General features: G+C 40.2%; 1 protein-coding gene across 1 annotated transcript in view; it reads right to left on the bottom strand.

Moving 5' to 3' along the window:
* Positions 1-14,583, bottom strand: part of MACROD2 (MACRO domain containing 2) — a gene marked incomplete at its 3' end in the record, with an annotated part of 924,419 nt that overhangs the window by 850,343 nt on the left and 59,493 nt on the right. Inside the window, exon 3 of the mRNA XM_006030040.2 lies at positions 8,276-8,383. Coding sequence (XP_006030102.1) covers positions 8,276-8,383 — 108 coding nt within the window. The remainder of the gene's footprint in view (positions 1-8,275; positions 8,384-14,583) is intronic.

Genomic DNA, 14,583 nt, shown 5'->3' with positions numbered 1-14,583 from the left:
GAGGGGAATGACCTGGCCCCAATACAGCTGCGGGCAGAGTGGGGAAAAGGGGTGACCCAGCCCCAGATTCAGCCGCAAGGGGCAAGAGGGAGTGGCACAGAGCTTGGGGTTTCGGAATCTGGCCAGGGGGAGGGTGGGCAAATTTCCCAATCAATGGGGAGTCCTGTGGGCCAGACACTACAGCTCCAAGGACCACATTTGGCCCATGGGCCAGAGGTTGAGCACCCCTGCCCTAGTTCAGTGGTTTGCAGTCTCTTTAGACTTGAGACACCTTTGACGAGACTCAAGGAAGCCCTCAGAAAATGCCACCTCTTCATTTTGACTCTTTTTTTTACTACAAAAAAATAATAGAGCAACTTTTCTGTGGCAAAAAACTCAAAGATCACAACTATTTTTTAAAAATCTCTGGGTGAATCAGTTATCTTGTGAATCATGTTTGCAAGCCTAACAGTGCTAACATTGTGTACCACCGCACAGTACCCTTTCAAGGATCTCAAGGCACTCCACCCCAGGGTGCTGTGGCACCCTAATATTTCCCCTACAAAAAGAAACATGCCTGATGTAAAGTTCAAATCTCTTTGGCAGAGTCTGATTGCTAAACCCATCTCCCTGTACATCTGAGCCCTTTGCTACTCAAACTCCTAGGTTCACTGCTTTTACAGAATCTAAATTTGTACCCCTTCCAAACAAATATATAACTTTGCATTGAAACATAACACAACTTCTTTGGCCTTTCCTGTTAACAAAAGGTATCTTCAGCCAAAATCAGAAACACATGGCCACCTTGTGGATGGTTCAGCAATACTTACAAACACTGAGTACACTGCTAAAAGCTCAAAATTTTCTGTTAACGTCAGCAGAATCTGATGTTTGTATACTGAGATGGCCTCCTTTTTCTAAGCTAACCTCACATTCATTACTGCTTCTCTGTGGGGGCTAAAGAAAAGGAGCCCATTATATGTATTCCGTGGTCCAGAGGAAACACATTTTCACATGTCTAACAGCTGCCTGCATAATATTTTTTCGGAAGTGATCCGCTGACTAGGACAAGACAGTGCAGCGACCTCAAGTAATCTCACATGCCACGTGGCTAATATGTGGAATCCAGTGCTAGCATATTCAGATGTAAGCATTTCGCAAGACTCAAAAAGAGATACTGATGACAGTAATAGAAGTGCCATTCTTTTTTTAACTTCTAACGAGAAACTCATGCTTCAAGATACATCATAAATGCAAGGGAGACAGGACACTTCCTTCCATATGCACAGGAACTTTATACATTCCTCTCAATCATTTAGCGCACACACACAAGATATCTAACTAGATAAACAATTGATACAAGGAATTTGAGGTTCTCACCAACTGCATCCTAGGTGAATATCTGTTCATCTTACTCCTTTCAGAGAAAGCATTTACACATGCAAACAAACCCTCCTCTTCTAGTTCTGCATGAGAGTTATCAACCTGAACTGTCAAAAGTCATTTTCATTTCTGATTTAAATCTCAATGTACAATGAGAATTTATTAAAAGTTAACAAATATTTAGCTGATCTATTGATAGTAAATACCCGCCTTACACCAAGTTCCAATTAGGCTGTGATTTCAGGCAAATTCAATGATGGGGATGTAGATTAGATGCAGCATCCCATTCAAATGTTAATTCAGGTCTCTTCCAACTAGACTGTGGGCCTTATTACACGGTAATTTGAGGCAGTTCCTGGAGCTCTTATCCCTGAACTGTCCACGCATTAACACCTTAGAGCAGCAGTTCTGAACCAGGGGTACATGTACCCCCAGGGGGTATGTGAGATATATTTCACACATTGTCTAACACGGGTCGAAAAATTAATTTCTCATCGAAAGGGGGTACCTAAAGCCTCACTCTGAGACCAAGGGGTACGTCGACTGAAAAAGGTTCAGAACCACTGCCTTAGAGTGATTTTAAGCACTCATTATGGGGTTCAAAGCTACAGCACTCCAGGGCAGGATTATCTCTGATTCACACTACCCAAATCCTGTTCCATTAAGGTGTAGCCACTCCCCACAGATGTGCTGCCCAAGTCGAAGTCCTCCATTATCCCAGGATCTCACGCCTGCCTCCTCTCCCCTCACCCCCCTGGAGAGCCAGGATAGAAGCCTGCCCTGCCTCACCAGACCTCTACAGCACTTATACAATTTACATTTTTTTGTGCAATCAGGCACCTGAAAGCACTCTACAGCTGTGACATAATACACATCCATGACTTCAGAGTGCTTTTTGCATGATCGGCCATTTAAAAAAAATTAACCCTAATTAAATCAGCTATTAGTTGAAGGTGCTCCAGCACACAGTGCCTTAGGGAACTCCTGTTCAGGTTCCCTGCACAAGTTAAGTGCAGGTGATTCCTCCCACATCCCATGCACCTTTGTGAGGCTGGGCTGGTGCTTGTGCTGGCTGTCACAAAAAGGAGACCCTCCTCCCAGTGCTCTTCCCTAGAGGAGGGAGGGGATGAGGGGTGGAGGTGGAGGAAGGTACCTCTGCTGGGGCCTTGAGGGAAGATGGTCTAGGTCCATGAAGAGAGGGGGCTCCATGGCCCCCGCTTCCTCACCCTCTTTGCTCCAACTCCAGCCATGACAAAGATGAGCTAGCAGCTGCATGCTGCCACTGTAAAAAGGCTTAGGTGGAGAGTTGGGGAAACAGAGTCCTCCCTCCCGACTTCACAGGCCTGGCTTGGCTTTCCCCAATACCCAAGCCAGGGTACCTGGGGGGAGGAGGGGGGCTCCCCACCTGAGCTTCTTGACAGTGGCAGCATGTAGCTGCTAGCTCATAACTGCCGGCAGAGCTTAGCCATGGCCAAAGCTTGGGTGGGGGGCAGGGGCATGGTTGGAGAGAGGGGTGGTTCAATAGCTTCCCCGGAGGCTGGTGCAGGCAGGCTTGAGCTCCCCGCTTCCCACCCACCAGGTGAACAACTGTTGGGTTCAGCGGCACTCTAACTCATGGAGCTTTGTGTAATGCACCATGAGTTAAAGCACCTCCCAGATGTGCCTAAATGCCTGTAGGCACCCCTAGTGTCAACGCGCAGCTACAGCTCCCAGTCCTGCCCCTGCTTACGAGGCCACTAGCAGCAGGTCACAGCTGTGCAGATAGGAGACAGTCAGAGAAGGTTGCTAGACTAAGGGTGTGACTGTTCCAAATTCCAAGCTAGCAATAACACCAATCAGTATTTGTAAGGCTCATAGCATGATGTATAACAAGGCCCTGCCATTACCTGAGGAATAACTTTTAAATGATGTCACCAGTGGAAACATAGGAACATTATTAATAAATGCTCAACTGATAAGATGGCTTTAAATTTTCTAAGTGGAAATGATTTATTCTTGACTATAGTGTGTGTTTTGTGGTGCTCAAGGATTTGAGAAATAAATTCAAATCTCATCTTCTGTGTGTTTGTAGTTAAACATATAACTCACTGATCCTCTTTCCTATTTCTTATTCTTATAACTTCTTTGCTACCAGTTGTATTTTCAATTTTACAAATTGTTGAAGTGCATTCTTTGGTGACGCTCATCGCCCACACTGTATCCCATATATCACATTCTCAGAGCAATTATTGCCTGACAAAGATGTCAGCTAAGACTATGCTCTATCAAGCATCTAGATGATGTTTTTCCCCTGGTATCCCTGATGGATTCTTATGTTTTTATAATTTTAAGCAGAATATTCATTTTCCCTAAATCAATATTCACTATACATCAGCACACATACACGTTCCCTGTTGTATTTACCATCTATATGCAAATTCAGCCAAACATTTAAGGATAAAGTAGCATGATTATAAATACCATATTATTTAAGACAACAATATTTTGCAGGTTCAGTCACTTGCTCTTAAACATCCTTGCAATATACTCAGGCAGACCAGCTCAGTCCAGTATTATTGGGCATGCTTCTGAATTAATTTCCACCTCAGAGCTACAAGATGAAAATTCTAACTGTGTGATAAATTAAGTTGCCAAATGAAATGGATTAGCAATCAGCAAAACTGCCTGATAGGCTGTCAGATCCATTTCAGATTAGAATTCATCCTCTCTCCCCACCTGTTCATTAAGCACCAAGTTCAAGGCAACTTCAGTGACTGATTGCACTTTAACAAGCTGTTTATAAGAGAAGGTGTAGCTCAGCTAGTCAACATTTCTATACTTAAACATTAATTTAAGAATAATTTGCAGATAATATATTCAATTCACAATTCCAATATATAAAAAATACCTCTACCTTGAAGTATAATTTGGGGCATGACTGAGATGTGATGCTTCATAAAATTAAAATTTAACAAAGCGAATCAGATTGCACTTCAAGGTCAACAGAAGCGGCGAAAAAAGTCAAGCACTAAATCTACTGCTTTATCCAGTTAAGAAAGATGAGAAGAACAGTAAGGTAGACAGTTGCACTACCAGGATACTTAAAAATCAGTACAGAGTACAGAGTGAAAAGCTTAAAGAAAGAAAATTTAAAATGTGCTTTATTAATAAATGTGCAGTCTTTAACATGAAACTAAAGTCTCTTCCTAAATCTAATTTTCCAAAGTCAAATAGCAGGATCAGTTTATGCATTAAGCAAGTCTAAACATGCGTTATTAGAAATGGATCTTTTTCCCAAATAGCATTTTCTTCAGACAGTGAGACAGAGCTACTATCAAGAAAGTAATTAAATGTTTGCCCTTTTTTAGTTGTCTGAGAGCTATACATGATGCATTTCTTTAAAATACTACTGTCTGTTAACCTGCCAGGGAACAACATCTTCCTTGCATCTGGGTACTAACACTAGCTGTTGGAAAACCCAAAAGATGAAGTAGGACTCCTATATCAGGGCTCCTCATTCTACTAATACTACTGAATTAGCACCTTGACTGACTCCTGAATCCCCACAGAGTTGTTAAGGAGTATACTACAGCGAAATCCTTTACTTGGGCAGCATGAGCAATGTGAATTAAGTAGCATGTCAGTATTTAAGTGAACTAGGGGAAAATATAAAATGGATTCATTATTATGCCTCTTCTGTTTCTTGATCATGCCTCACTGACTTTTCTCAGTGAAAAAATATTAATCTGATTAATTGTACTGTCCATCTATTTGCACTTCTGAAAAAAAATCCTGTTAAAAGGTGATAATTATAAGTTTTTCCCACAATGTAGGGCAAATAAAATTACTACTAGTTTCCACTAATTTGGTTAGCCATGTAATTATCTTAATCCAGTTATTTAATGATAAGCAGCATGGTTAAAACTTTATCAGAAAATACAGATGCTTTCAATGACACATTAAAGAGCAGACAACATAGTCTGTGGAAGAAGGGTTTCTAATTTGTGCCCATCCCAGAACCTGAATCAACTCAGTACATGTTCCCTACATTATACTGACAGAAAGTGGGCTTGTCATTCGTTAACTGGAGATCAGCAAAAATGAATTACTGCATAGGAAGTCTGACATATCCCACCACTGAAAATCTAGGAATCCAACTGTAATATCTACTTAATGGGGAAAAAATTAATAGCCAAGGGAATATTGAGTAATTCCAGTATTTACAAGAAACTAAAAGTGGAATCTAGGGAGATAGCTGAATATTAGTTTTGAAATGGCTATATAAATATTTCATAATTTTGAGGTCAAATTGGGGTTCTCCATTTATTTCTGCATTTGTGACAACCTAGTATAGAACAGCTGACTTGAAGTGACTAATAGGTGGACAAGATGACTATTTCCATCTTAGCCTTTATTATTATTATTATTATTATTTTGCTTTTCAGTAGTGCTTAGAAGCTGCAGTTGAAAACTAAGGCCTCGCTGTACTCAAACCCATATGCACACACAGATATGAGGTAAAGAATCTCCAAAGAGTTTACAACCTAACTATTCTAGACAGCTAAAAAGTGTTAGGAAGGATTAGGTTATTTTGTTTTGCATTACAAGTATTGTGGTTTCAGTTTTGCAATATTATCTCAGAAAGCTACACCTTCCACAAAGTACTTCTAATCAAGAAGAAAGGAGAATTACCTGTCAGTTCTAACATAATGTACCTTAAAAGAGCGGGGGGGAAATAATTGAGGGCAGTGACTTGTAAGATTGTATTATATGTGCCCGAAGCACTTTTGGAGCCAGAATTAAACAACATATAGAAATGTTTAACCTGTTAAAAGGTCAGCTGTCACAGTTTTATTTAAAAAAATAGAACATGCCTCAAGGAAGATTTTTTTTCAAGTAATTACAGTGAAGAATGAAGCAGCAAAAATAATTTTCATATGAGCTTTTAACAGAATCCTTACAAAGGAAGATTAAGATAGCAGAATATCCAAGAAAAAGCACCAAAATGGATTGATAACTGGCTACTGAAAATAATATTATTAAACAGACACCACAAACAATAGCTCTCAGAGGATGATACATTAGTGGGGGGGTACTTTCTTTGCAAACAAGGAAGCAGGATATCCCTGAATATGACCAAAACTGTACAGCTCCACAATCATCCTTTTAGTGGCATGATGAGATGCGACTTTAATGGCTTCACACCATGTCACAGTTTTCTGCTTGTAATCCAAAAGCCTTCCATCTTTTTGGGGGCAGGGGGAAGGTGGGGTGCAGGGAAATGAAGGGAGAGAAGAGCAGGGGGTTGGAATACAAAATCATACTCAATTTGTTCATGATGTGGAACAGAACTGTAGCAGAGCAGAGGGGAGCCTCCACTCAAACAACATTAACCAAAATGTGAAAATGCCTGACTGCTTTATCTATCTGCATAAAACCAAAAAGGAGAACTCCAGGTGCCCCACAACAGAGCTATGCATTGGATATGCTTACCAGTGAAGAATTCAGTTGCATTTCCACTGCAGAGAATGCTAAATCAAAAGTTTCATTTATTTGCCAGGAATTCAAGGAAGAAACAAGACTATGTGATGAACTACCAAACTGAGTTGCAGTAAAAAAAACGTTATTATCCTAAGTGACTTTAAAGAATGAATCCACCTATATCCTACAGAATCATCCCATTATCTAAGGCCACTGACAGATATGGAAAAAAGACAAAACAAAAAAAAAAAAAAGGCATTTTACTGGAAGAGTAACAGTAACTCTTAACAGTACAGGCAAGTTACAGCACATATTCTTACTTCTGTTTCACAGATCTTGAAAATAAAACACATACAAGTTAATTTTAGCAAGAACAAAAATTCAGGTCCCTAAAGAACTACCATATTTACCCGAATCCAACACAACCCTGAATTAAAAATGACCCCCATTAATTAGTTTCTATGCATGGAAAATGAATACATTTGTAATCATTTTCCATATACAGAATCTAATTATGAGAAGATCATCACTACCACCACCATTGTAGCAGGAAAGCAGTGGTACTGGGGCAGGCAATGAAGGTCAAGCAGTAGGAGGAACAATTTACACCCTGCTGCCTATGTGTATATATACATATAGATATATGTCTACATATATATGTCTACATATATATATCTCTCTATATAGGAGATATATATTAGTGTCTACCTTTTCTAAAAATATTCTCTTTAAATCTCTCTAAATGCTTTAAAAACCTATGCATAGTTGTAGTATCCACTGAGGATCAACACAGACAACCCACATCAGATTTGGAAAGAGAAATGTCTAATCAAAGGCTCCCAGCCACTAAGAAAGTTCAGCCAACATCTCCCTCTCTCAGAACAGTTCCAATATCTCTTTTAAATGCAACTGTGGCAGTCTGGCACTGGAGAAGAATCTCTTAATTAGGAAGGACCTACTTCATTTGGGATTTTTACACCTAATGCCAACATTTTAAGATACTGATTTGTGTGTGCATGTATGTAACAAACGATAGGAATATTGAAGTACTAATCTCTGTGACAGATACTCTCAAATAGAAGTTAGCTGCTGAATTTTGTACTGTGTTAAATTTATGAATGGGTTGTAGGTGTAACCCAACAGAGCACACCGCAGTAAACTTCTAATTTTAATGTACAGCCCTCTAAAAAAAAATCAGCTATCCAAATCAAGAAAAAAAATACAGATCATTTATCTCTTATCAAAACCAAGACTCAGTCAGCATTTTCCAATAATCCTTATTATAGTAAAGGTAAAGATTAGCTAACCAACCATACACAGATTATTAACTTCTTGAGCAGCAGTTTCTGTCAGGTTACAGTTTCCATAGGATAAATTCACCCTATGTAGAATTTCAACACTCCAAATTTTATGCTATCACAATTTGTCATGCATGAAACATTTAAACACTTACCTGCATTAACTATGGCGTCCACCTCAAGCAGGGTAATATCACCTCTATAGAGAGAAACCTTCTCACTCAGACTTTTCTTCACCTGCAAAACTTCCTTAGTGTTTTCATCTGCAAGCCAAGGAAAATAGATGAAGAATACTAACAAAAGTAATACCCATGCATTAGAAATTACACACATATACACACATATGACAGACAAAAGATTCCAAGCCATCTTTACCACTTTAACAATAAAATCATCCTAATAGTCTGCACTACTATTAATGCATTATAAATGGGCTATCAATTCTTTCTGTGAATAAAAATAGGCATAGTACTATCTGTATGTATTTTGTTGCACAATTATGCATTTGTTTAAATTACTGTAAGTTTGGGAACAACCATATAACAGTCCTTGAAGCACAATTTTGAGCTGACCGTGCTAGGTAGGGTTCTCAATAAAAAGAAAAATATTATTTTAAAACAAGCCACATTTATTGTCTGTAAGCCACAATTAAGTTTTATTTTGAAAAATAACCTGTTTATACATAAAAATATCAAGTATTTGTTATGACATTTTTCAATTTCACCTCTAGAGGGCGTGGCTAACCCCAAAAAACCACTAGTTTCATTGCTATACCTATAATGCTAAAATTAACTTCTGGAAAGCGGGGGGGGGTTTCTTGCAGGAGGAGGGGGTGGAAAGGGATGGGCTTCTTTGTTTAGGGGTTTTTTGTTTTTTGTTTTTTAACTACAAAACATTTTAAAACCCCTTATCTGGTTCCATATAAGGGCAGGGAAGCCAGGGGGTGGGTGGGGAGGGGAGGGTTTCAACAATGTATTTGTAAACATTTTTAGAATTACTCTTCCGTGTTTGCGAACAGCCATGGTACAGAAATCAATAAATCACAATAATATATATGGGGAGAGAAAAAAATCTTACTTACTCAAGGTACTCTTATTTAAATTACCAAACAGCTATATAAACTCTAGCCTTCAGGTAAAGAGGACAAGAAGAATAAAAGAAAACTTTTAGCAGTCTTTAAAAACCTCCCCCAACAAACTCACCAAAATCTAAATTAAGACTTGCAAGAGATGACCCCAAATTCATAAATCTTCAACATTAAATACAGCAATTTTCAAAAGAAAAAGGTCATGAACAAATCTCTAGATGTAGGTAGCAATCAAATATACTCCATAATTGGCCTAAATTGTTGGAGGGCACAGATGGGGAAGTCAAAAGAAGAGACCGCACATACGAGATTTTACAGACTATATTTTAACATATTTTAGGTAAGCAGAGAGTAGAAACATGCCTTCTGCTTCTCCATGTCACCAGTTCAACTCAGATTTATAGAGTATAACAGGCAGATATCTGCCATATCTGTCAGTAAATTTATCACTAAATACTTTCAGGAACATGCCTTGGACAATAAACTGAGCTCATGTTCCTTCCTGTACTGTAGGTGTCTAAGTCATGAGTACAGGAATACGATGTTATTTTCACAAAGTCATTTTTCAAGCCATGATATACTCCTCTGGAGTCTTGGGTCCAAAAGTAGGTTGGAAGTGTAACTAAACTGTTAACCTGACAATCTGAATAAGAAAACATTTTCAAAATGCATAGTGATACCTGTCTTTGCAAGGGAAAAAAGTTAAAGGTGCCATTAAGTACATCTTGAGTTTAAAATGGGATAAAAAGTCTTCAGTCTTAAATTGTGACAAGCCCTACACAGAGGATACTGCTGACACTTGACCTACAGTGAATATATATAATACATTTTCACCATATGTAGACATTTGCTCCAAATGGTCATTCCAAACTTCTTGAATCACAATACTGACTTTTAACCAACAGTTATACAGAATGTACAATCTAAGGACCTCCTTCCCCCCTTCACACTTTCCAAGTGCAAAAGATTATAGTCAAAACTATAGTCTGAGTCTGAATCATGTGTAGACTCTGACAAGGCAACCTCTATAGGTGGTGCCTATCAAAAGTAAGAAAAGTGCTGTGGTTGGAAAACGTTGTGTCCTGCCCGAGTTCAGCTAAGATAAGGAACTTCAGCATCAGAGGAAAAGCAGAAACTTTCAAGCTGATACATTCTAGAAAACTGGAGGACATTCATCTCCAGCCTTTTTAAGCACAGTCTGCAGACCACAAATGAAGACAGAATACTTCAGTAGCAGATCAGTGGCAGAGGCTCTGAAAGTTTCAATGGTATCTTTAAACAAATCTGGAATTTCAAATGTAGGAGTGGGCGGTAAGAGAAGAGGCAATGAAGACAAAATGCTTCCTCTCAAGGAACTCCAGATGTGAGACCTCCTCCAAATGCTAGCATTAGAGCTGCCACCAGCTGCCCTGCTGACTGGAGCAAAGGAAATTAAAAGTCTTTGTGAGTAGCTACTGTCAGAAGGTGTACAGTACTTATTCCACTTGCCTGAATCAGAAAGAAAACACTGCAGACTTCCTTAGGATATATAACTGGAACGGGGTTTTGCCTTCTTAGAGTGTGCTGGATGTAAATTACCCGCATATGGAACATTTCTCAGCAACATGGGATTCTCTTAAACCACCTTTTGCTTTGTAGACCAAGTGAGTAACACAGAGTTGGTCTGCAAGCCAGATGAGGCCCTGCGCCACCTCCATGTGCTAGAAATTGGGCCCTGTGCCACCCTGCAAGCCCAATCCAGCATGCAGGGCCATATTATCTGGCCCAAGAAAATTAAGAGTAGAAAACATGTGCAACGTGGCACAGGACTGCAAGCATGACCTGTGTGTGCAACTAAGACAAATTGTCTGTAAATGTTTGAGCGCACATACTCCACCATGGGGATATCCGTGTAGATAATAACTTGTAGGAGAATGTTTGGTTCTTAGAATGGAAAACTTATCTCCCCCACATGGACTATTAAGTGATCTTCCTGGTCCAAATGATACTTACTGGCCTATAAACAAACTTCTCTTCCAAATATTTTCACACCAGCAAAATATCAAAGTTCATTCACATTTCGTTTCTTTCCTGCCCATCTGCAAAGCTTCTATGAAAGTTTTAGGACAATTATAAACATGGCAATGTGCGGGCCAGGAGCGGTCCAAGGCCCTCGGGGGCCTGTGCGCGGCAGGCTGTAGCCAGCAGCCCGGACACGCCGGGTCGGGGAATGCAGGCCGGCGGGCTAGAATTAGGCACGGACGCTTAGCGGTTGATTAAAGATTATTTTACTTACACCGAAGATGGTCGCGGTGCAGGCAGGAAAACTTGCTTGGGTTGCGGTTACAGATAGAAAAGAAGAGAGGCGGACAAGAGTTCCTTCCACGCGAACCTCTAGCCCAATCCGGTTGAAGGCTCTAAACACGCGAGCCCGTCGCGTCAACCGAAGAAAACAACTCGAAGCAGAGAGCTCTGGATACATTCACACGAAGTTTGCTAGGCTCCGTGGAACTTGCGCGCAGGGAAAAAGGGGTTCGTCAAAGGATTGCGCTTGGCGACGGGGAGAGGCCAGAGGTTGATCAGACCCCTATAGCCTTCTTAAGGTATACGCTGGGTTCGATAGGCTCCGCAGCGCTTAGAGATCTTCACGAGACGTGAAGTTCTCCTCCTCCAGATGGTTGTGGAGTCCTCCCTTGCGGGGTTCTCCTCGGAGTTCTCCAACTTGGGCGGAAACCACTCAAGCCTCTTATACGGCTAGCAAGCCAATCGCTAGCCACCACGTGGGAATAATTTAGAACTGGCCAATAGTGGGACACAAATTTGCATGCGAATGGCGGGAACTCCTTTGCACCGTGCATTTCTCTTTGCAACTAAGAAATGCACCCTGCAAAGAAAGCTCCTGGTGGCGGGAAATAATTTAGCAGTGCCGAAGCGCGCACAAACAAAATCACACCCTTGGGTTGTGACAGGCAATACAGGAACTACGACAGGTTAAAGAATTCACTAAATGTAATCAGTCTGATCATAACTAAAATTACAGCATGCACAGCCTGTGAATCCAATAAGGCCAAGCCACCAGAAGAGAGCAACACTATTTGCCCAACAGCGGCAGAAAGCTGAGGGTCACTATTTCCTGTTCTTAGCTAAGAGGCAGTGGGGGGGAAATGACATAGGTCTAGCAATTCAAGCAAGGGACTAAGAATTCTTCAACACGGTACACAGACTGACGGCATCATTAAGTAGCCATTCAGATTTGGTTTCCAAGCTGCTCTATGAAAGCAGATTGCAGTAATAACCACGCAGCAGAGAAAATAAGCACTTTGAGTTGGTGTATGCATTGTGGCAGTAAACTAAGACGAAAAATCGTTCCCTTATATTAGATTCTTAACATCAATTTTCAGCCCTGCTAGATGTGATCTTGGGAAGCCCTCAGATCTCTAATAAGCTCATCCATAAGGTGCATACAGATAATTATATTTATCAACCTCTAAAACAGATATGAGGCCTGCCTCAGTCAGAAAGGTGCAAAGGGCACAAAATGAATACTCATCAACGAAAGAGGAAATGAACTGGCTCCTCACCGAGTGTACTTTCCCCTAGGCTATAGCACATTTTAATGAGGAGTTTTGCTGCTACAACAGGAAATTTGTAAGAGTTTAATCAGAAACAATGCAGGAGGCTAAGCAAGCCCAAGGTATACTAAAATGATTGAAATATTCAGAAAATAAAAATCAAGGACCTCAACAAGCTGTTTTGAGCACAGACAAATGGCATATTTCTGCCATTCTTATAACTTAGTCAAAACATATTTTTCATGGTCACTTAAAGCAACTATATGACCCAGATCTGTTCCATTCATTACATTTTTAAGTTTCTACTCCAAATATCTTAAATACTAAAGCTATTTGAAATAAAGTAGTGCAAAAACTATTTACCATTTGCAAAGCTACTTTTGTTGATCTTGGAAAAGAAATGCACCATCTTTGCTCAGGTTTTATAAAGAAACTCAACCTGATGCAGAGGTGAAGAATAAAAGTTTTCAGCTAAAACAGATACAATTTGAACTAAGCAACTAAAACAGATGCTTGCAAATGACTGTTACATTATTTGAACAACAGGTGTCACTATTGCGCTACCTTCAACACACAAACAGAGAAAAGCAGATAAACTATAATGGTGCACTGAACCAGCTAAAAAGGTAATAAAACACAATTATAGAGTGTTCACTCTGAGCTGGTGCTGCATGTTGATTTCATCAGTGCTCCTTTCAGGAAAAAAGTTACTGAAAGAGGTGTCAAAGTGGTATATTTTCCATCTCTTCTCATGCTACAGAAAAACATGAGAGACATAGTTCTTCTCTAAGTTTACCACTAACACTGTTTTGTTTCTGTAGCAACTATCACAGTGTTATTGAGACACTGAGCAAAGATCTTGCTTGAATCCAAGAAAAGAGTAGCAGGCAGTGGTGTCAAGAAATTGAGTATTACCATAATATTGTCAGATACTTGACTATTTTTCTAATGTAAAGAATGCTATGTTTTAAATTGCAAAACAAGTTGTAATCAGAAGTCATTAGAGTTAGAAACATAAAAAATGGAGCTGGAAGGGACCTCATGGGCCTGGTTTATTTAGTCTAAACCCCTGTGCAGGGCAGGATGATCTTTATCTAAACCATCCCAGCCAAGTGTTTACTTAACCTGTACTTAAGCGATTGCAAAAGATTCTACAACCTGGGTGGATTTGGTTTAAATCAAATTGATTTAAATCACTAGTCAGGAAGCCTCAATTTAATCACTGTTTTCTACAAAGTTCATTCTTGTTGTTTGATATCCTTTATCCACTTAACTTCTTGAAACTTTGCACTTTTAGAGAGAGGTAAGGGCTTGACTCTTGTACACAAATTTGCAGAGAGACAAGAGGACTAATAGGTAGGTAATCAGGTCTGTTATCTCTCATTTCCATATACTGCTGTTAACAAGGATGTTATCTCTAGAGACACAAATCCACAGTGTGAGAACTGAAACTAAGCACCACAGAGATGCTTAATGGGATCTTCTAGACTGAGCACTGAATCCCACTGGGTAGAGTGGTTTTCTTTAATCTTTACTCATCTAGGTAGAGGAGATGGGAGTCCACGAGGGACAGTCGTACCTTAAGGGGGCGATCCTCCAGGCCCAAAGGATAACAGTCCCTGAGAGAAGCAAGGGGGGTAAGAGTGCTCAGAAACCCCTTTGGCTCAGCAAGGGCATTCAGCAATGCCTGAGGACTAAAAGGGTGGCGTACAACCAGTGGAAGGGAGGATCTATCACCAAGGAGGAGTACTCCTCCTCGGCCCGTGAGTGTAGGAGGGCTATTAGGAAGGCCAAGGCAGAGATGGAGCTCAGGCTAGCATCCAGG

This window comes from Alligator sinensis, unplaced genomic scaffold (assembly GCF_000455745.1).
Source record: "Alligator sinensis unplaced genomic scaffold, ASM45574v1 scaffold1139_1, whole genome shotgun sequence".
Taxonomy (NCBI): Eukaryota; Metazoa; Chordata; order Crocodylia; family Alligatoridae; genus Alligator; species Alligator sinensis.
The sequence above is the reverse complement of the archived record's forward strand: the minus strand, read 5'-3'. Positions and strand labels throughout refer to the sequence as shown.